Below are 22,556 nucleotides of genomic sequence, written 5' to 3' on the forward strand. Positions count from 1 at the left end.
AAGATGTAAAATAAAAACATAATGGCGGATGTACACTCTCGCCGAGAGACTGCGAAGCTTGCCGAGTTCTAGACTGTCAGGTCGCCTCGCTTCAGCACCTCTTACCCGCCTGCTCCTGTGGTGGTTTAAGAACACCCGAGTCAAAGCTTTTAGCGAGAAATGTCGAGAGCGCCGATAGGGTTAAAGTCTATTTTTATAGCGTCATTCTACTCACGTGGACATCATTATAGCGTTATTCCGTTTTCACAAGGTCCGCTTACCTCACAGATTTGATTTTTCAGTAAAAATCAGTTTTTCAATAGGTAAGCCTTCTGACACCAAATAGTAAGTAGGTAAGTATTGATGATTAAAGTCAACGGTGAGAGAATGCTCCGTTCCGTTAACGAGGCACGTGTTCCTAAATACTTACCTGATTTCGGATAGCTGTATGTAGACAATTGTTACATTTATCAACGTAGTTAGGTAATTAAGTATTTCGATTTTGTTTTCTGTCTTGACTATTAATTTTATTACTATTTAGAACGACATTGAAAAACGCAGCATTATCGAAATTGTCAGTCACCCTGTTTACATTCTTCTCGCATGCTTCAGTGCACAGCGAGCTGTGCGAGTGAAAAGACGAGAGTGTAAGTATTTAGAGATACTATTTAGTAAGTCCTCGCGGATAGGATTCTCAGGCGAGAGCTCTCGGCGAGACTTGATGAGAGCATTACGCTCGAGAATATACAGCCGCCTTAAGACGTAGCGTACTGTAAACAAACTTGATTAAGTACCTATCGACTCGTTCCCCTTTCAAACACAATGGAATTAGTTTAGTCTTTGTGTCAGTCTTTCCTATAGATGTAAAACAACAGATTTAAAACGTTTTGAACCAAATGTTGCCGTTTTAAACCCCAAATAATTCGTTTAAAACCGTTGAAAACTCGCCCACAACAATAAAAGAACAGTGTTAATTTTAAACTTCATTATGGGCAACTCTTGGTCACTTGACGTCATGTTTCGTATTATTAGTTTATAGAATATCAATAAAAAGTACCTATAGAACTAAACACGCTAAGTAAATTATTATCAATAACTGGCGTGGCTTGAACGGACGTTCTGTCGTGCTGCGTAAGCCAGAGGCCAATTGGAATGGAATTTTATAGAAAAATGGGTTTGTAAATTAAAATAAAGAATAGACGTGGGGAGAGAACTGCCCTGGCCCGCTTCAAAGTAAAAGGTGTAAAGAAAAAGAATAAGATTAAGACTTACCTCGGCCGCCGCTGCTCACAGGTCTCCTCGGTTTAATTCTATGTATTATTAGTATTTTATTAGTTTGTTAGTGCCCGGCCGGGTTAGTTATAGTTTTAAGATAATTAGTTTAGTGTTTTAGTTGTTTAGTATAATTTTAAAGATAGTTTATAGTTTTATACACACATATTTGCGGAAGATGGCTGCGCACTCTGACGCGCCGACTCAGTATCTTCTTCGTTCGCGCATGCGCGTAGGAGCGGTGTGCTCATTTCATAGTCCAATTATTTGTTAATATATTTTTTAGGGCGAGGTCTTTGGCGGCCAAGGTTTAGAAATTAGAAGTAAGAAACATGAAATAAAGACAGAATAGCAAGCCATAACAATAACAGTATACTTATTACACATTCAAAAATTCTTTACTCAATTTATAGGTAAGTACTCCGTTATATCCCTACCTCGGTAAAATCAAGAAAATATAGTTATATCTAATTAACTTAACCGAATCATCAAGAGCAGCCGTTTTAAACCGAAATAAATGGTTGATTTCGGTTTTAAACGGTTTCTTTTTTCATTTACAAACGGATTGGTTTAAATGGTTTTAACATCTATAGTCTTTCCTATACTTACCTAACAACATTAAGCGTAGTTTTTGCTCGGTAGGTACCTAGGTAGCTAATGAACAAAATTAAATAAGGAAAGCATTAACAACAAATATCTCTGAAATAACAACTTCATAGCGTTTATTTACCTAAAAGAAAATCAGAAAGATTAACTGTTTGATTGATTGCGTTCTGTAAACAAAAATTTTTACCTACCTACATTTAAGTACCTGCATTGATTCAAAGTATAGGTAGGTACCAGTAGATAAGTTGAAATGAGCCAATACTTAGACCTTGTTTATTGGTCCTTATAATTGAAAAATTGATGTAGGTTTTACTAGGTATCTATTTAAAATATTATGTTTTCAGGTGAAACCGGTACTAGAGTTGGCTCTCCAGCATCCGACTGTGAAGGAAGCTTTCCCCAGTTGGCTGAACTTTGAATGGCAAGCGTATGACGTCACAGATTGTGACGCAGCGTACGCCGTAATATCGGCCATCGACGCGTATAACGACTGTGCACACGTCTTCTTCGGGCCGGCCTGTGATTTTGCCTTAGGTGAGTATTTTGTTAAAAACTTTACGTGGACGAGGCGCGACTTCATGTGCGTACCAATATTATACATATATTATATGTGGGTAAAAATGGCAGCACGGCATCGCATTTGTTCCGCATGCTGGAAAAAATAAACACCGAATAAAACAGAAAAAATAAAAAAAAAACCTTAAGAATCACAGTTTTTAATGTAGGCTGTGTTAAGTAAGTAATCAAATTGTTTAATCTATTATTTACGAGACAGCCTAAATGTACCAGGTACTTAGGTACCTATATACCTAATAAGTTTTAATTAATTAAGCTTACAGTAAAAAGCTTACCGTTGAACATAGAACCTTCTCATTTTCTGTCGTCGGTTAAACATTGAAGAAAACTTCCCCCGCTGCGGTCCGTGGAGTTCGTCAAAACGTCAAGCTAGCAGGATGGATAGCTTTTCCATCCATTCGTACTTTTATCTAATACGAAAAAAGAAAAAAGTTTTTTCTACAAATAAAAGCGCAGTATTTTTTTTTGCTACTACTTAGTGGATTTTTTTTTATTGTTTGTTTCTGATTCTGTTGACTCTCAATATTTAAAAAGAAAAACAATAGTTTCGACACAGATCATCGATAATTTTAAATTTGGATTATCGATAGCTTGACACTACCGATATTTTTTGCGGAAAGTCCCTCATTGAAGCTGTTGCAAGATGTATCGTTGCCGTTGAACCACCACCAAAAACGACCACAAATTTTGATTATAGATCGACATGTTTCTATTGCGGTAATGCATACCTAGGCATATCGATTATGTAAGTAATTTTGACTCAGAAAATAATCGATTATTAATCGATACTTCTATTACGTCTATTTTCATATTTTCGGGCAACACTAAGTTTGACATTTGACCATTTTGATCTTTTGTTTTTTGCAAATCGATAGAATTAGAATTTTGAAAGTGTTTCGTTTGTGTCCAAAGTCATTACGTCTTATTTTTATCTATAGGTATGTGAAATCATTATGAAAACGATGAAAATAAGAAGACAGCGCAAATACTTACCTATTTAAAAACGCTTGCTCAAATATTTCTCAACGGTAGGTTCTTATAAATTGTCTTGTAAGATATTTACCGAATAAATTGTATGGGTTTTTGATATTATCTGACTGGTGACACTGCCCACCCCGACAGAGGTTACGGGTGTGAAATGAATACCTACATTTATTTAGGTACTAATTCAAAATGTTCTCTGTCGTTACAGAGATTGGCCCATACTAAATAAGTCAATAATTTAAACGATTTATTAATTAGGTATCTGTTTATCGTCTTGACTAAATAGACAGGTACATAGTATACTTAGCTCAGTAATTTTATTCTTTAAATATGTTGCCTATGTAGCTATAAGATCTGAGGGCTTATTTTAATATTATTATTACCAGGAGATCATATATTTGGTAAACTACAGCCATCTAATTCATTATAATAAAAATTATAAGATTTATTATTAAATTTGTAGTGACCACCACATAGGTGATGAATCCATTACTAATTCTAGCATATTAATTATCAATATGCTCAAAATAAATTCCTTTTATTATTATTGTTACAAGGTTAATAAAATCAAATTGACCGGACATTGTACATATTGTCCATCAAGTTTTGAGCAAAGTAATAAAAACATAGATATTTAAGACAAAGATACAAAGATGAAGATATTTTTTTATTATAATTATTACTACCTGACTTCAATACTGATTAGGTTCTCTTAAATCTATGAATTATTGTCTTACTTATCTATGCTTATCTCATAATCAGTCTAGATGTGCAGGATTCCTCTCTTGTGTATATCTTCTTAACATCCTTGTACTCTTCGTGGCGGGGGGCCCTCATCATCCTCTTCGTCCATGTTGGGGTCTCTTGCTCTTCTCCAGGAGTGTGTGCTTACTGGATACCCTAATTTCATGAGTTTTGCCTTCGCATCTTCTGAATTTAACTTAAAATTAACAAGTAGCTTCTGAACATTTAACTGAAAAATTGTTTTAGTTTTGACCATTTATTTGGCATTATAAAAGATAAAATAAAGTTTCAGTATTCAGACTCATTATTTGGTTTTATTAACAAATTCCAAATTGTCAAGTAGCAATATAATAATAACCAGGCAATGCGATAAATAATGAAGTTGCATTATTAATAATGCCCATATTAATCATTTGGGCCAAAACATAGGTAGCTATATCTACAACACTAAATTATAATTTTCAGATTTGTTGGTTTGGTGATTATTGCATTGACAAATTGAGGCTACCGGCTTCAGAAATTGTACCTAACTTGTGAGAGACTAATATGGCTTACTACCAACACTAATCAGTAAAAGTTACATCACATTGGCTGACCAAGATTTGAACACAATATTGGATACCTATCTACCAATTTTCAAAGAATAAGGAAGAATATCACAAAAGAAATGATGTGGTTGTGAAATTGTGATAGGTACTATGTTGAACAATTATTTGATCAACTAGATGTTTTAGGGTACCTAAAGATCTAGGGCCTACACTATACAGTTCAGGAATAGACAACTTAGGTACCTCTCTATCTCCCTCTTATTTATTATTCCCATCTGATGTTGTGGTCTGCCTTCTTTGTTTCTCTTCCACTTTGCTCTATTGGACAACTTAGATACCTAACTAATTAAATTTAATTTAATATCTAGCCAATTTAGATGTTTTTTATAGGTTCATGTTTAACCACATTCTCTCCTGATGTAAGTGAAGATAAGATGGTACAGTCTTTTTTTGACGTCACTTATTGTACCGCTGCCGCTGCGGCAGATGGCATTAACAACTTGGCCGAACAAATGGGGAGCGCTTAGGGCTCTTACCCGTCACAAAATTTAAGACAACACTTAGGCGCGAATCTCGGCTCAGAGCGTCGTCTGAGGATATAAAATTTGAAAGAATTAATCGACCCTAATGGGTCCATAGCGTTAAGCGCCGAATGAGGGATATCGACGACTCGGTTACTTACAAAAAGGTGTAAATTACGTTTATTAAAAAAAAATATACAGGGCTTGTAAAATAGAATGCTTGTAGATTCCACTTTTAAATTCTAAATGAAAAACGTATGCCGCATTCTTTCCCCGCCATTTTTGTGATCCGACTGCCAAGAAGGGTGATGTGTGGATGTGTTTGGCGCATAGGTATCTAGATACAAAGTGTTTTTTTTTTTATAGTACCCTCGAAACATCCCAACGGTACAATTTTAATGAATGAGGTGTGTGTCGATTTTTCTTAACTGTCCGAGGCTAGGTTGTTTTCATACTCAGATACCGAAATTTAAAAGGTGTTGTTTCTGTTGGTGTTTCGATCCAAATGGTTCTCTAATAGGTTAATAAGATTTTCAAATTTTCCCGCCGAAAGTCAAAACCAAACATTGAATTGATACGTCATTTCCATATAGTATGTAGTTAATTCTTGCACTGTAGGTATGTTCTTCGTTGAGTAATTCTCATATTTTCTACATCGCTTGATGAATCACTTACCACATTTTATTATCAAAAAGGAAACAAAACATAACATTAAATCAGAGTCGTAGGAGACTCAGGATTTTTCATGATTTTCTACAAGTTGTAACTAGGTTTTTCTAACTAGTTATGAATGTGGATTTTATGTCGCTGTTTCGCAACCAGTTACCATTGGAGACCTTTTACTCCATTTTCATAACTAGAGCCCCTTAGTCATATAAGGTCACCTGGTACATATGCCGATATTAGTGGTAAAAAAATAAAGTATCAAATTATTTTATTTGTATTAAAAGAAAAACCAACTGATTGGTTGCTTCTCCGTCAACTTATATCATAAAAACTTATTTACTTCTCCTCAACTTAAACAAAAGCTGCAATGATTTCTGGAAAGTGGCTGAAGCTTATATTTTTCGCCTTTTAATTTTCCAATGTTTTATTAATTTCTCAACTAATTTGTAGGTAGGTAGTTTTCAGTTTTTCGTGTAATCCTTGTATTCTTCATTTTAATTTCTTAACTGTTTGAACGGTAGCGGGCTTGCTTTGAGAGTGCCATCAAGTAAATAAACATCAAAGTTTTCTAATATGCTTTCAGTATCAGGAGAACAGAAAAAGAGAGTTCTGACCCCATCATTATAATGGACCAATATGTATTTTTCTGGCACTATTACGTCTTTTGGCAATTTGTGTTGAATTTTGGGAACTTTCAATGCTTGATTTCGGCCATTGTATAAACCACTTTTTTACATTTTCATATTTAGGCAACTCCGCAATCATACCATTTTCCATTTTTTTTAGTTCACAGATAGCATAAATCAAAAGCACAACGACTTATTTGTGCTTCCGTTTTCGTCACGTGTTTAGTACTAAATAACTGTATGAAAGGTGTGGAATGGCTGCCTATGTCCGAACATCATAATCGGCTGAAAATACAGTGTCCGACTGTTCCAAAGCTGTCGTAACAAGAATCTCCCCTGTGGAGGCACGATATCTTCTCTTTCTTGGTCATTTTCATAAGTAATTCCTCAGCTATTTTATTTCGTGCGACCACGAACGAAAACTCAGAACGAAGCATTTCTGCTGTATGCTGATAAGTTGTCAGGCTCAGGAGTTATGAAAAAAAAACAAATTTAAAATGTAATTCTACAGTGAACATCTAAAAAGGTAGTCAGACTTTGGCGAAATGCTTACTTTTTACTGTTGTATCTACTTACAAAATGTTAGTGGCAGTAGCCACCTTACCTGCCTTACCTACCGTACCTTATTATTGTAGCAAAAATATTATCGATTTCAATATTGTAATATTATAATACCCTACCTGACATGGCTGGCTGGATGCCGTAGTTATGTAAATCTTCGAATGCATTTTATCGATGGATTACTTGGTATAGGTTACAAAGAAAGCAAAATTATGCATACTCTACTACTCTCTTCCAGAGCAGGTCTGGGTTTTATGCTGTGTTGGTGTTAGCAGGATGGCCTCATTCATTGTTTTATCGTTATTTTTTTTTTCCCAGAGGTGGTGTTGTAAGTTTAAGCTGATCTGCAAGGCCCAAAATGTCTTGCAACATAATGGTCGGTGACGGAACTTTAACGTGATTTGAATTGACATGTTTCCATGATTGGTCAACAGATTCTTTGTTTTGGTTCATCATTTTCCCATAATCCTGATAGAGCTAGATGGCTTTATCAAGGATCCCCAAAAACTAAGGATACTTTACTTGCAGAAATAACTAATACGAAAACTGGATTAGAAAATATATTTTTCCTTAGAACATAGTGACAGATTCCAAACTTGAATTTCTTCCTTCACTACCTATAAAAAAATTCAAAAAAATCAAAACTATTTATTTGCTCATAAAACATGGTATAGTAAAGGTTTTACAATAAATGTGAGAATCTCATGTGTTGCCGCAATTTGGCATGGAACCATACCATACCTACTAAGATCAGTGCGTAAGTATTGTACAACCTCTAAAATCATTCGCAGCTCTCTTTTTACAAATAAAATTCGCCAGTGCGCACTGCGCATGCCATGACGTCAATTATAATAAAGTAAGTAAATAAAGTACCGCGTTAATATTAGGAAGATTGTTACGTGATGAATATGCGTGGTAACGAGACCATTGAAACTGTTTTCTGTTTTTCTTTTCTTGATTCAGATATTTTTTTATGTTAGTAGTAATAATAATAAAACTGTCTACAATAAATCATTCAGGCTCAATTTATTGTCGATGTTTCAATAATTCGGGAGCATTTCCGTCTTGATGCGAAATTTCGACCAAGAAGGTCTGTTTACAGACGGATGGACATTTATCAGATCAGGCCCGTCATGTTCCACACGAGCAATGCGGCTAAAGGGCGAATATTGGATTTCTGAATCGAATTTCGAAACATGGCTATTTTCTTTGATCTTTCACATTGTCGTTTTATTTTTCCATTTCTATAGTTCTGATATTTTTAACATATTTCCTAGGTGTTTATATTTTTATAATGGTCGGTGACGGAACTTCAACGTGATTTGAATTGACATGTTTCCATGAATAGCCAACAATGTCAATGTTGTAGTTTTATAATTTAAAGTGCAGGGACACCTATTCGATTTGCGTTGGTAACGCAGCTGTGGTCTCCAACTGACAGACGTGTCAAATACCACCGCCTGTACTATTTCGGTGTCAGGTGGCAATGAGATGGTTATATATGCTGAAGAACCGACAACGGTTAGAGAAGACGGGTTCTAGAGTATAGGACGCCCTTGGGCTAGATGGAATGATATCCGTAATATGGCTGGCTTTGGCTGGAAGAGAAAAGCCGAGGACTGAGCTCAGTGTCGTGCCGTAGATGAGGCCTTTGTCTTTATTACTTAATTCCTTTCTTTATTGCACATCCAGGTAGCTCATACAAAAATATCATTCTTATCGTAAGGCGTCGGTACAAGCTCGCATCGGTGCCGGACAGTGTGTCCTTTTTATACGTAGTGTTATAGTTTTTTCTATACAGAGTGGCCCAGAAGTTAAGGTTCAAAATGAAAAAATAGATAGAGGGACTCATTAGCTACCAGAAACACCCCCCCCCCCCATGTATTTTCAGCGATTATTTACGGTTTAGGAGATATGACCCATTTTGTACCTTTTTCTAGATTTTCTACCTTACTTCAGAAATAATTATTTTGTCGCTATCCTTTTCTTAATAATTATTTTGTTTTACTTCACAATATGCCTAAGTCTGTGTACCGCTCAATCAAAGATAAATCAAAGATACAAAAAACGTTATCGGAAGTCAAAGTGAGAATTCGACCAAAATTGTTACAGTTGTTAAAACTTCGCCGAAGAATAATAAACACATGAGATTGTCATGGACCCTGAAAGTATTTCTAAAAACTGCTCCATTTAATAGGCTTTTAGAAACATTCAAAAAAAGTACCCTTAATATGGGCAAAAAACTAAGTAATTAGACGTCAAATATTGCAAGACAGACAGATTTGAAGGAAAATTTGACATTCTCATACAATGTAGCTGCTTCTTTCTAACGTTGTTATATTAGGGGAATTACATTTGTAGTTTCAGCCGAACTACCAATATCACCGTGAATAGTGAATAACTGTGTAAATGGCGGACAACAGCTTTTGTAAGTTGCGTCAAAAAAAAAAAACTTTTATCTTAGGAATTATTTTTTTGGCTCCTTTTCAGCAAAATATTATAATTCTGTTTCCTTCTTCACAATAGTCGGCTAATATAAAATATCCAAACTTTCTAGGCACTTCTATACTTTTTGGATCTTTACACTCAAGCCTTTGCACTCCTAAATTGTCATTTCTAGCTTTGTATAAGCTGTGTTGAATGTTTCGGAATTCGGGTAAATTTGTTACTAGATCGATTCCACCATCTTGTAGTTTTACAATAGCTTCATTGTATAATTGTGGAATAGGTCGTTCAGACTTTACAACGTCTTCTTTTAAAATGGACATCGCTATATCAATATCATTTTTGATTTCGTCTTTTGAGCATTTATCATGAGGGCGTTCTTTAATCACTCTGTTGTCCTGATGAGAAAACAGAGAATTGTAAAAAGTCTTAAAGAAAAAAAAATAATTCAGTGAGCGACGACGGTAAAAATACTAGAAAGAAACTCAACAGTTAAAATTTATGAGTACCTACTTGAATCGTTATGAATCCCGTGCACTTCATTTTATTAAAACAAGAACACCTCCACAACTCTGCTCCATTTTTGTAACAGCTATTTTTGTAATATTGGTAGCCATTACACAATAAAACTGTACCCCCCTTTCTAGTAATGAAATTTAAAACATTCGTAACGGCTTCCTCAGTCATAGTCTTTTTTTTATTACAAAAATACACTTTTATTAATATTCAAATCAATCAAATACAATAACAAATACGAATGTTATGTATAAGTGTCACAGTCACAAGGAAGTGAAATTACTTTTCAAGAAGGTGAGATAACAGATCCCATTAAAGAGTATTAATTCATTTGCATATTTTCGCAGTATATGCAAGGAACCTTAAGGGTCCTGGTTTATCATTCTCTTCTTTGCTTAAACATGTGAACACTGTCATTAGAAACCCAGAAATCTCATCTGAGAGGTTAACATTCATACTTTTTTGTTCAAATCACTACTGATTTTACTTAAATCAAATCACTACTACTTGTTCGGCGTGCCGACCCCGTGTTCGGCGGCGGCGGCGTGGGCTGAGAGTCGGTGCCGCTCCCGGCTCTACTAGGAACTATACCCACGGGTTATAAAGCCAGTTAACGATGCTGCAACAGTTACGTTTGGTGAGTGTCATTTAGCAATGAAATGACAACACACAACTCTAAATATAATGTTTTTTAAAAGATAAAGATATCAGAAAAATGCAATTTTTAAAAGAAAATGTCGAAGAGGCGGGTGACAAAGGAGACTATACATTAGAGAAATCGCCACAGCCAGTCACATTTTCCCTTTCGGAGCAGTTTACCAGATTCTCTATTCACCAGATTCACAACTCACCAGATTCTCAATTAACCAGATTCGCTACTCACCAGAAGTACACTTAAAAGCAAAAACAAATGAAACGAAACAAAATTTATTTTCAAGCAACTAAAAAGAGAAATTTTTTCGTTAAAAATAGTTATTCGCTTGTGTAATTCATACAAGCCAGATAGTTAATGCAATCTATAACACTAATTTTATAACTGACGCAATCGGAAATAATATTATTTATTGTCATTTTTTTCTACCATTTTATTACTTTTCTTGCCTTTGTAACGCAATTCATTTTTCTGAATTTTAATATCTTGAACTTTCGCTTCTTTTTTTTAATATAAGAATGCATTTTAGCAAAGATGGCTTAGTTGTTATATTTGTGTTGAGGCGTCGATGCCATCCTTCTAGGGCATTTGTAGTTCTACTCTTTTCACCATAGCAGCTGAAAACATCGCTGGTTATTTTGTTAATCCACTGTTCATGAAAATAAGAATGAAATTTTTGGAAACAATCATTATTTGGTGCCATTTCGCAGACGCTCATAAAACCTTCAGGAATTAATGTTGGTGGTAGTAAAGGTAAAAGAGTAGACAAGTGAGTAATTTTCTTCCCATTTACCGTGTCGGCAATACCAATTTTTTTGCTCATTCTCCATACCGCGTTTTGAAAATGGTAATAGGGTCCCTTTATAATTACGTCGGGAAATATTTATTTTACCGCTTCGATCGTAAAGTGCTGACTTGTGAACGAACGAATCGGGTGAAGTAATCAAATAAATACTTATGCATTTCTGGATTTGGTAGTTCAAAATCTGGTCAGTAGCGAATATGGTTAGTTGAGAATCTGGTAAGTTGCGAATCTGGTGAATTGAGAATCTGGTAAACTGCTCCGACAAAAAATGTGCCTAAAATTGTGACTAAATAACTTAAGACCTATTTTTCGGAACATAATCTAATATTTTTACAGGGAAAAATATAAATTCTGCGAATCGATACGAGCTAAGAGACAACGTTTATAATGCACTCTATGCTGTTTAACAACAAAACGATAAATCTTGTTGTCTGTCGTTACGGCTTACTCTTGACATGAATAACACAGTGAAAGAGGGTCGTGAAGTGTATACCGAAGCACGCCTGCGACAAGTCCACACCGCGACAAAAACCATTAGTCACCGGGAAGTGCGTTTGAAGGTTCGCCGGATTGTGTAGAGAAGACACGACTAATAGTCGTAGTTCCAATGTCTTCAGTGTGTTTACACTCGGCTTTAAACATTTTGGAACTGCAGTACCATTATGCTTATTTTGTCGCTGGACTTCGTAGTTATAGGGAATTCCGAAGCGTAGACGTAACGCATGACTCTTCTGATCGTATTTAGGACCTAAGTAATTTAGTTCTGTTCCCCATGTTTTCCCTTCTGAGGTATATTTCTTATCATTCATACAAATATTAGTTTAAGTAAGTATAACATGGTCCTTAACCCGTTGGCGATTAACAGCAATCTAACATTTTTTGTCTTTTTCATAAATTTTATAAAATATTTTATACGCTTTTTTAAATCATTGTCAACTTTGTGGTTGTTCATTTAACGGTTAAATCAAAATTGCTATTCAAGTATTTATGAAGTATAGGTATTTATTTATACATTGTACTATTAATCCGATCCAACTGCAGCGAGGAGTGAGACAGGGAGATGTCATCTCTCCGAAACTGTTCACTGCTGCATTGGAGGATATTTTTAAGCTTCTGGACTGGAAAGGATTTGGCATCAACATCAACGGCGAGTACCTGACGCACCTTCGATTTGCCGATGATATAGTCCTAATGGCTGAGACCCTGGAAGACCTGAACACCATGCTCGAGCATCTCAGTAACGCATCCCAACGAGTGGGTCTTAGCATGAACATGGCAAAGACAAAAATTATGTCCAACGACCATGTCGCACCCACTCCAGTTCAGGTTGGGAACGTTACACTCGAAGTTGTAGACCAGTACATTTACCTAGGACAAATAATCCAGTTAGGTAAGTCCAACTTCGAGAAAGAGATCTCTCGTCGGATCCAACTCGGATGGGCAGCGTTCGGGAAGCTGCGGAATATCTTCTCGTCCAGAATACCTCAGTGTCTCAAGACGAAAGTCTTTGACCAGTGCGTGTTGCCAGTGATGACCTACGGCAGTGAGACGTGGCCGCTTACTATGGGTCTCGTGAGGAGGCTCGGTGTCGCTCAGCGGGCAATGGAGAGAGCTATGCTCGGTATTTCCCTGCTGGATCGAATCAGAAATGAGGAGATCCGCAGGAGAACTAAAGTCACCGACATAGCTCGGAGAATTGCAAAGCTGAAGTGGCAGTGGGCAGGACACATAGCGAGGAGAACCGATGGCCGATGGGGCGGAAAGGTTCTGGAGTGGCGACCACGTGTCGGACGACGCTCAGTGGGTAGGCCCGCTACAAGGTGGACCGACGATCTGGTGAAGGTCGCGGGAAGCCGCTGGATGCGGGCAGCGCAGGACCGATCGTCGTGGAGATCCTTGGGGGAGGCCTATGCCCAGCAGTGGGCGTCATACGGCTGATGATGATGATGACTATTATATCTGACTTTACTCCCGAAAGTCCCGATGTTATATGATTTTTATGGGCTAAAAGGTATCCCGTAGTTTAATAAAGTTCTTTTATTACTGGCATAATGTCTACAGGGATAACATAAAAATTGTTCTTATATCGACATAAGGATGGCAATGAAATTCACAGCTTGGTATCATCAACCGAAATATTATAAGTAATATTATGTAGAAATAGGTAGTTCGCGTGGATTTGAGAAATGTATACTGATTAAATAATAAAACTAATATATTCTAAAATTTTATGACGCTACTAACAGGTAACCAGCTTAATACACTGATATTTAGAAAACATAAAAAATTACTTCAACACGTACGTTAACCATCATACCTAATCAGCAGCTTCAAAATTAGTCCTTTGAGAATCTTGCGCAAAGTTAAGTCTCTGGCGTTTACTCAGATAACGAAGACTGAAGTCAGTTACGAGAACTTTTCTAAGTAGTTTCCATCGTTTTGCATGTCTTTTTATACAGCAGGATCCTGTGTCATATTCAATTGGCAAATAAAGCTTAACATACTGTAGTGTTGGTTCTTGCAAAGTAAAAAAGTTTTTTTTTATCAAAAAATAATGACAAAGGGTAAACCCCGAAATTCGGTATCTTCTCAAATAGTATCGACCCAAAACTTGGCAACAAGTATGGCGCTATCTGCAACGCTCATCACATCCTCCTGCGTGCAGGTATAATTCGGTATGTAAAGCATTTTTGAAATTCCACAAAATTTTAAGGTAGTATACATTTTCTTTCGAATGAATCTGGACCTGTGATATGCGTAATTTCGCTGTAAACGTTGTATAAAGCTACTTTTGTTATGATATAGTCAATGCTCCAGAGAGGGAAGGCGTCTAGATCTGTAAATTCGTTGTTTGTCTGCAAGTAGTCGATAACAAGTCGCTTGCGGTGATGGCCTCCACCCACCGGCAACGAGTACTTGTGCCATGGAGATACTGGCTTGGATTACCTTATCTTTAAGCAGATTACTTAGTTCGTTATTTTTTTCATTGAAGAATTCACGATTGCAGGTGAATCATCGATCATTATTTCGGAAATCTTATTTTATCACCAAGTAGTTAACCATTTTTTATATAGTATCAGTGGTGTAGCGATCAGAAATAATTTGCGTAATTAGAAACTGCATTTTTATTTTCAGTAGACATAATACATTAATACGGGAATATTATGTTTTGTGAAAATTACATCAGGAGTCTGTGAATATACTGTCTGTTGCATCTACACTCAATATCTGTCTCTCCGTCTGTGCATATTTTTTATAATTTTATTATTATTTGTATGTCGTTTCCATATCTCGGGCCTACGGAGTCCCGGACTTTTGGTAGGCGTGTCTGGGGCCGAAGCCAACACGTAGAGGCCCCTTAAGACAGTTAAATCTAAATGTGGTGTGACACTAACATTATTAATATTTTTCTTGAGACATTGTGCAATAATAGAAGTAAATCAGATGTATCGTCATGATCCATAGTATTATATTACCTCGTTTATGTATAGCTCTTTGAAGCGTCTTACTCAGCTAAACGAACATCTTCTACCATGTTAGCGCCACTGTATTTTAGTATAATCAATATCCCAGTGATCGAAAGGTGTGGACTGGGAGAATGATGAAAATACAAGTTTTATCATAATTATTATTGTGAGCTACGATGGTAGCTGATGAATATGTTGTGGACTGTATTACTAAATGAAATGTAGAAATAACAAATACTTAGCTTTGATAGATATTTTAAATGTATTTTCACCAATGTTCATCAAAAAAGCACAAGACGTAAGAACGAAAACAAAACCAACATATAAAAACGTAAAAAAGAAAAATATAAAAAACATATAAAAAGATTATAAAACCTGCGAAGAGTTTGCAACATCCTCCTCCTCGTGCAGCATTGCACCAATTTTCACAATCTTTTTGAGCCTTTGAGGGGGCGGCGCAGCGTGCCCGCAGCTTGTGTCCACGTCCACCACCCTGCAGACTCCGTCTCGCCCGGGGTGAAGCTGAGTGATCCGTCTAAGTGGCCACAGTCCTCTGGGCAGTGTCTCGTCGCAGATAATCACTGTACCGCGAATTTCCCTCCGGCGCCAGGGGTCTACTTCTCAAACAGTCTATTTCTCATTTTGACTACTTTTCGTGGAGACAACTTCGCAAATCGCCTACTTATCAAACAGTCTATTTCGCATTCCGCCTACTCTCAAAGAGACCCCTTCGCAAACTACCTACTTGTCAAAAAACTAACAAAGTACTGATAAATAGAAAATTATTCATTACGTTTTGTATTATATTATTTTTATTAACCAAACAAACTTAAAATGAAATTAAACTTAAATTGTAATGTAATAACAAAGAAAAACTTAAAAACACTAATTAAATTTTAATCGCATATAAACAGTTTTTTGTAAATATTCTATAATTGTTATTTCGTTAGCTTCTAATTGGCACATGTGTTTTTCTAATTTTTGATCAAATTGTATATCACAGTTCTTGCGGTTTTTTTTTCAAAGGGTGGAACAAACATCTTTGAATTTGAAAATCGAAATGTTTTCCCTCTTTGCGCAGTTTATGAACAAATGAAAAGAAAGTTGGCTTTTTAGGTATCCTGGCATTGAGACGCCTATGCCGACCTTCTAGAACATTTGTTGTACGATGCAATTGGTGTGCACAACTCAGGATCTCCGCAGAAACTTTTCTCAGCCACTGGGATTCAAAGTAAATTTTGAACTCCATAATCGGATTAGTAAGCTCTGGGACATTATTCAAAATAACCCTCCACCCTTCTTTGATTAAATGTGACGGCAATAAAGGCAAGTGTGTGGTCCATCTTACCATTTTTCGTCCACCATGGCCTTGTATTTTTAATTGCTTATACTTTCTCCAAATGGCTTTTTGAAAATGATAGTAGCATCCTGTTACCTTACATTGTGGATAAACAGTCTGCACAGCGTTTATAACCGCACTTTCAAAATCACATTTGAAATCTGTCATCTCAACCTTTAATTTTTCTTTTAGGATCTCAAAAAAGCATGTATATGTTATTTCACTTTTGTTAGGTAACATCGCATAAATAATTGGTTTCACGTTAACACTTTCAATCGTGGAACCCAAATCAAAATGGATAGTGTATAATTGATAGAACGGTGACGGTACACAACGGAACGTGCCATCACCATAAAATCTGCCAGGTATTCCCTTTATCTGTTTTTTCGCCAAGGGTGTAGAGAAAACTAAATTTTTTTCTATATCACCGTCTTCACAAATTAAAAAATCTTCGCCAAACCGCTAGGAACGTAAACTTCCTGGATGTTTGAAAATATTAAACGATCGGTATTTAGAAATTTTTTTCTGGCTCTATATAACGTATCTTTTACTGACAAAAATGATGGAACACAGCAATCAAGTTTTAAATGTTCAATGTTACCTTCATAAATTTTTTGGATTGGATCAAAATTAACACAGACATCACTTTTTGTTTTTTCTATAGCCAATAGAATTCTGTTTCTGTTTAGATCGGGAAAACACGTATGAGGGTTCTTGTCGCTTGATCTGAGGACTTTAGTTTTGGATTGGTCTAATGTAATGGTACTACTGCAGCAACTACGATTGGCACAGCGCCACAGTGTACTGCCAGACTTGTTTGTTTTTTCAAAATTGTACCTGTAGCCTTCTTGTAACAAGGAAAGACGACCGACTTGGTTCTTAGTAAATTGCAAATCCATTACGTAAACAGTAAAAATACTATTCCCTTTTATTAAACTAAAGCACTGAATACACAATGACATTGATATGACATTATTTCATCTTATTTGTCATTAAAGGAAAATAAATGAAGGATATATCAAAAATAAAGTGGCCAGTAATTTCCTCTAGCAAGGAGGTAACGAATGTGCATTCTATTGCTATTATGTTATTAACTGTCCGAAGATGACATTAAAGAAAAAAGTAGTCAGTTTGCGAAGTAGTTCAATTGAAAAGTAGGCGGAATGCGAAACAGACTGTTTGCTAAGTAGGCAGTTAGCGAAGTAGTCAAACAGAGAAGTGGGTAATGATGCGAAATAGACAGTTTTAGAAGTAGACCACTGGCGCCGGAGGGGCCAACTCGAACCGTTGCGTCAGTCCAGGTAGGCTGTCTAGGCTGTAGTGTCGGGAGTACCTCGCGCACCCATCGTTTCCAGTACAGGTCGGCGAGGCGTAAGGCTTTCCTCCACTCTGCTCGGCCAAAAAGGTTGCAGTCTGCGGATTCCGGCGTAGGTACCTAAGATGGCAGTCTTCCAAGTAAAAAATTAAACGGCGTGAAGGTCGTCGGGTTGTCAGGCTCCACGGAGACGTGTGTCAGAGGTCGCGAATTGGCGATCGCCTCAGCCTACGCCATTAGCGTCGCTAAAGTCTCCTCTTTGGGCGACCTCTCCCTCACCTTCGTTCGCATTAGTTCCATTGCTTAGTCCCATGATGGTACTACTGCGAATACTCAAATTAGAATTCTCAGTTGTACCATTTTGTAAATGATGGATGGAATAGTAAAAAGAAGAATCCACTTCAGAAATAGGTATTTCTGAAGTAAGTGTGTGGAGGTCCACTCACTTGATTACTAATTAATTATTTAGGACACCATTACGGACATTAATATTGTCGCATACACTAACGGTTATTTTATAATAATATATTCCGGTCATTTCCATTGGCCCAAACTAAGCATAGCTGTGATGTGGGTGTCATCATCAAAGTAAACCAATAACGTACATAATAATACGTATTACCTACATAAATATACTTGTCTTATATGGTATGTATAAGACAGCACCCAGCGTTAGGGTCACTACCAATTTATTATTATTATACTACATATTTATAATAAAAATATGTATGCATGTGTGAGTATGTGTGTGTGTGTGTATGTGTGTGTGTTGTGTATGTGTGTGTTATAATAATAATAAGTTGGTAGTGACCCTGGCTGCGAAGCTGCCCGGTATGGGCATTGAGTGATATGAACATGAGTATAATATTGGAATTTTCTATATATTTAGGCGAATAGTTCGACGATGAAACGGGTGTCGGCGGCTCGTGTAACATTGAAAGGTTCTGTCGGCAAATCGTTCATAGTCTAAAGGTACTGTCGTGGAAACATTCACATACGTAACGATCTGTCGCGGACCGTTCAACGGCGAAGCGACTGTAGGAGAATGGTTTCAGATTCCTATGCGAATCTGAAACAAGAAACTCTCTCTCTCTCTCTCTTCTGATATGTATGAACTCTCTCTTCTGATATGTATGAATTACACACGCCTATTAAATAAACAAAAATCATAACACGTTACGTTAAAACTTATCTCAGCATGTCAAGAAAATGACCTACACCAATTTGCCCCATTGTAATCTCCATATGAGCATTCATTATGCGTCTGTCCGTCGCTACATATGTTCTGCGGCGTTTCGGTTGGGAATGTTTCATAAATTTTTGCCAACGATTTATACGAAAAGCAGCCAATGAGGACTCTTCACGCAATATATGAAGAATTTGTAATAGCTGCCTCATTCTTGTTGACATTAGTATTAAGGGCATGATGCCAACCTTCAACTGCATTATTGGTTCTGTGTTGCTCACCAAACAGACACCATATTTTGATAAACTCGTCCTTCATCCAATAGTTTTGGAAATATTTCTTAAATCTTTGAATGGACTTGTCATCATCATTCATTTGGTTTTGAATATAGTCCCAGCCTTCACCAATCAAATGTTGTGGAAGAAATGGCAATTGTATGCATAAAAAAACTATTCTTTTGTTATCTCTCTCCTTTAATAGCTTGAGATCTTTAGCTTTCCTAAGAAGTGCATTTGAATAATGATAGTGGCAACCCTTCACTTCCACCTCCATTTTTGACATTGTTTTTATTACGGCCTGCTCAAAATCTATGGTAACTTTCTTAGGTCGCCATTCCGGCACTTGGGACATGATCAAATTAAATAGAATGGAATATGCCTTTTCCGTTTGATGCGTCATAAATGCAAAAACAAGTGGTACTATATTAGAATTGTTGGAATCGCTACCAATATCTCCGTGTATGCCATATATTTGCTTAAAACATTTTAAACATGCTTCCCGTCCCGTCCATGAAAAAGTGCTTGAGGACTTTGAGTTGCTCTTTACCTTCTGCCGAGCAAAAAATAAGGATTCTCATGCCAGTATCATCGCTGTAATCAGCAAGAAGGAAGTCAATGAACTGGTTTGGTACCTAGAAATTAAACCAAGATTATTATACCTTTATTAGTTATTCTATTTGTTAATCTCAGTGGTTTAGATAGCGGCGAAGGCGTGATCATAGGGTTCTGGGCGCAATTCCTTGGCCGAAAGGGTAGACCAAAGTATGTTTACAAAGTTAACTCGGGTACCTAATAGGTAAATGGTCCTCATCGTCATCATCATCATCATCATCAATCGTTGTAGGGGCCCTCTATCGATTAAATATTTTTTTTTTCATAAGTGTTATTATGACTCACTAACCTCTTTAATAATAAAATACTTACCTCGACTTTTAACGGACTATCAACACTACATCTGGAAATGCCAGCATTTTTATTGCGGCGTCGGTATATGGAATCTTTTTTTTCTTTAAAACTTGGCACAGGTGCGTTTGCGGTCAAGTCTAATCCTTGTTCAGTTATTTTAACTAAAGCTCTTTTGAAAATTCGAGGAACAGGTTCCCTTCCTTTTATAGCTTCTTCACAGTGTTCATTAATTATTTCTTCAATAATATTGTGTGTTATATCAGGCGCGCACTCAATGCAATGTGGCTTGATTTTTAAAATATCTTTTTGGTCCTATTCGACAAATATCATATATAAAAAATTAATTCATTATCAATAAACAAAGAATATAAATAAAGCGTAAAAACATAAGTAAAGGCCTTCAAACATTTAAAAATAAAAATCGGTTCTCTAGGTAAGTATATGAATACACGCAATATTAGTAAAAGTTTACTTACCGTGGACAGGGTTACAGATCCTGCACATTTTGATGCTTTGAACTTTTTGCAGCGCCAATTACTGCACCCATTTTTATAAACTACATGTTTGTAGTATTGGTGTCCATCAGCGAACAACACCTTACCGCGTCCTCTATTAATAATTTTGATATCACTCATCGAAACACTTATAATTCGTTTTTTTAACTCCAAATAGCTAATGTTCGGCAGCGGGTGCGCGGAAATAAAAAGAAAAACTAAAGGAATATCACTTTTACTGAAAATATATACAAGGAAAAAGAAAATACATAAAAGAAAAGCAAAAATAAAATAACTTAAAATCTCAACTACCGATCTTGGTGACAGCGAAAATGGAAGAATAAAACAAAAGACAATCATATCATATAGAAGAATAAAACAGAAATTCTTATAAACTAAGGAGATTGTATATAATTTTATCAAAAAGTATAAAATTCGTATAAAAAGGCCGCGCGTCGTTAACAGCTACATAATACGTGCCGAACAAAAAGAATGATGTTGTTTTGAATGTAGATAACTTTAAACCTTTGTTCACATTTTAAAGGGTAGTTGTAAAAAAATGCCAACAAATCTCAGAACTATGCGTACGGTTAAAATTAACACTGTTAGTAAGGAAGCGACAAATTGATAACAATAATAAAATTATTAATGACACGCTTATTCACATAGGTACTTACCTACTATTATTACTGGGAGCATATTTCCTATTTTATTATTTGTATCCTGTGTGTGTAAATATCTATTTAGTACTTATATTTATATAATAAATATTATTATGTGATAGAAGCACATCAGACTACCTATTTTGGACTTTGCACCGCGCCCTTATGTCGGGGGTGTACGCGCTAATATTGAACGGCAAGTGGATAACTTGACCTGCTGTTGACCGTACGTTATTGGTCAACTTTGACACCCACACCGTAATATATTATTGTTAAATAACCGTTAGTGTATGCGACAATATTAAACTCCGTAATGGTGTCCTAAATAATTAATCAGTAATCAAGTGTGTGGAGGTATTTCTGAAGCTGAATGCTTCTTTTTACCATTCCATCCATAATTTACAAAATGGTACAACTGAGAATTCTAATTTGAGTATTCGCAGTACTTCCATCATTTCATCTTGACGTATAAGTGGTACTAATGCAAAAAAAAATTCGCAGTAGTACCATCATGGGACTAAGCAATGGAACTAATGCGAACGCAGGAGCACTAGTTTGCTATTGCTACGGGTAAACATGACTGCTGCCAAATGGGTGAAAAATCGAAGAGTAAAGTAATGAAAATGCGTTAAAATCAGTGTAGACAATGTGTTTCCTTTACAAACAAATAATCGAAATGATAGAAAACGGAAATGTCAAATAAATGAAATTGGGAAAATAGGAATGATTACTACCGATGAAAGACCAAAATGTGAGCTACGATGGTAGCTGATGAATATGTTGTGGACTGTATTACTAAATGAAATTAAGAAATAACAAATACTTAGCTTTGAGAGATATTTTTAATGTATTTTCACCAATGTTCATCAAAAAAGCACAAGACGTAAGAACGAAAACAAAACCAACATATAGAAACGACAAAAAAGAAGAAATATAAAAAACATATAAAAAGATTATAAAACCTGCGAAGAGTTCGCAACAATTATATTTTACGACATTGACGGACAGCGGTCAAGCACCCTGATGACAAAACGTAAAAAGCAAATCTGACACCGCCGACAATACGGCGAGTGCCAGTTACACAAAGAGTGACTAAGGTACGGCTTCATATAATAATGAATATTGGTTTGCTTAGGACATCTGTAAGGATATCACTACTTTGTACATATTCTAAAGTAATACCATTATTTAATACTATTTCCATTATAAAGTGAAATCTGGTATCTCAATGTTCATGTTGTGTTTCGAATTGTATTGGATTTCGAACAAGGTTGATGGCACGTTACCTGTCAGAAACTAACCTCGTTTTCATTTTCATATCTATATTTCTGTTCACACGGTAAATATGCATTTTTGGCTTCTTTTTACGTACTTATATTTGTTCTTGGGTTTGATAGTGCGAAGCACT

At 36.2% G+C, this 22,556-nt stretch overlaps 1 protein-coding gene across 2 annotated transcripts in view; it reads left to right on the forward strand.

Moving 5' to 3' along the window:
• The window catches only part of LOC126380289 (atrial natriuretic peptide receptor 1), a 206,382-nt gene that overhangs the window by 52,166 nt on the left and 131,660 nt on the right, over positions 1-22,556 (forward strand). The window contains exon 3 of one of the 2 annotated variants that reach the window (XM_050029595.1): positions 2,202-2,391. In XM_050029595.1, the coding sequence (XP_049885552.1) occupies positions 2,202-2,391 (190 nt within the window). Of the gene's footprint in view, positions 1-2,201; positions 2,392-3,268; positions 3,372-22,556 lie in introns of those variants that run through there. The other variant, XM_050029597.1, reaches the window with a different exon arrangement.

The sequence above is a fragment of the Pectinophora gossypiella genome, chromosome Z (assembly GCF_024362695.1).
Source record: "Pectinophora gossypiella chromosome Z, ilPecGoss1.1, whole genome shotgun sequence".
In the NCBI taxonomy this organism is placed as follows: domain Eukaryota; kingdom Metazoa; phylum Arthropoda; class Insecta; order Lepidoptera; family Gelechiidae; genus Pectinophora; species Pectinophora gossypiella.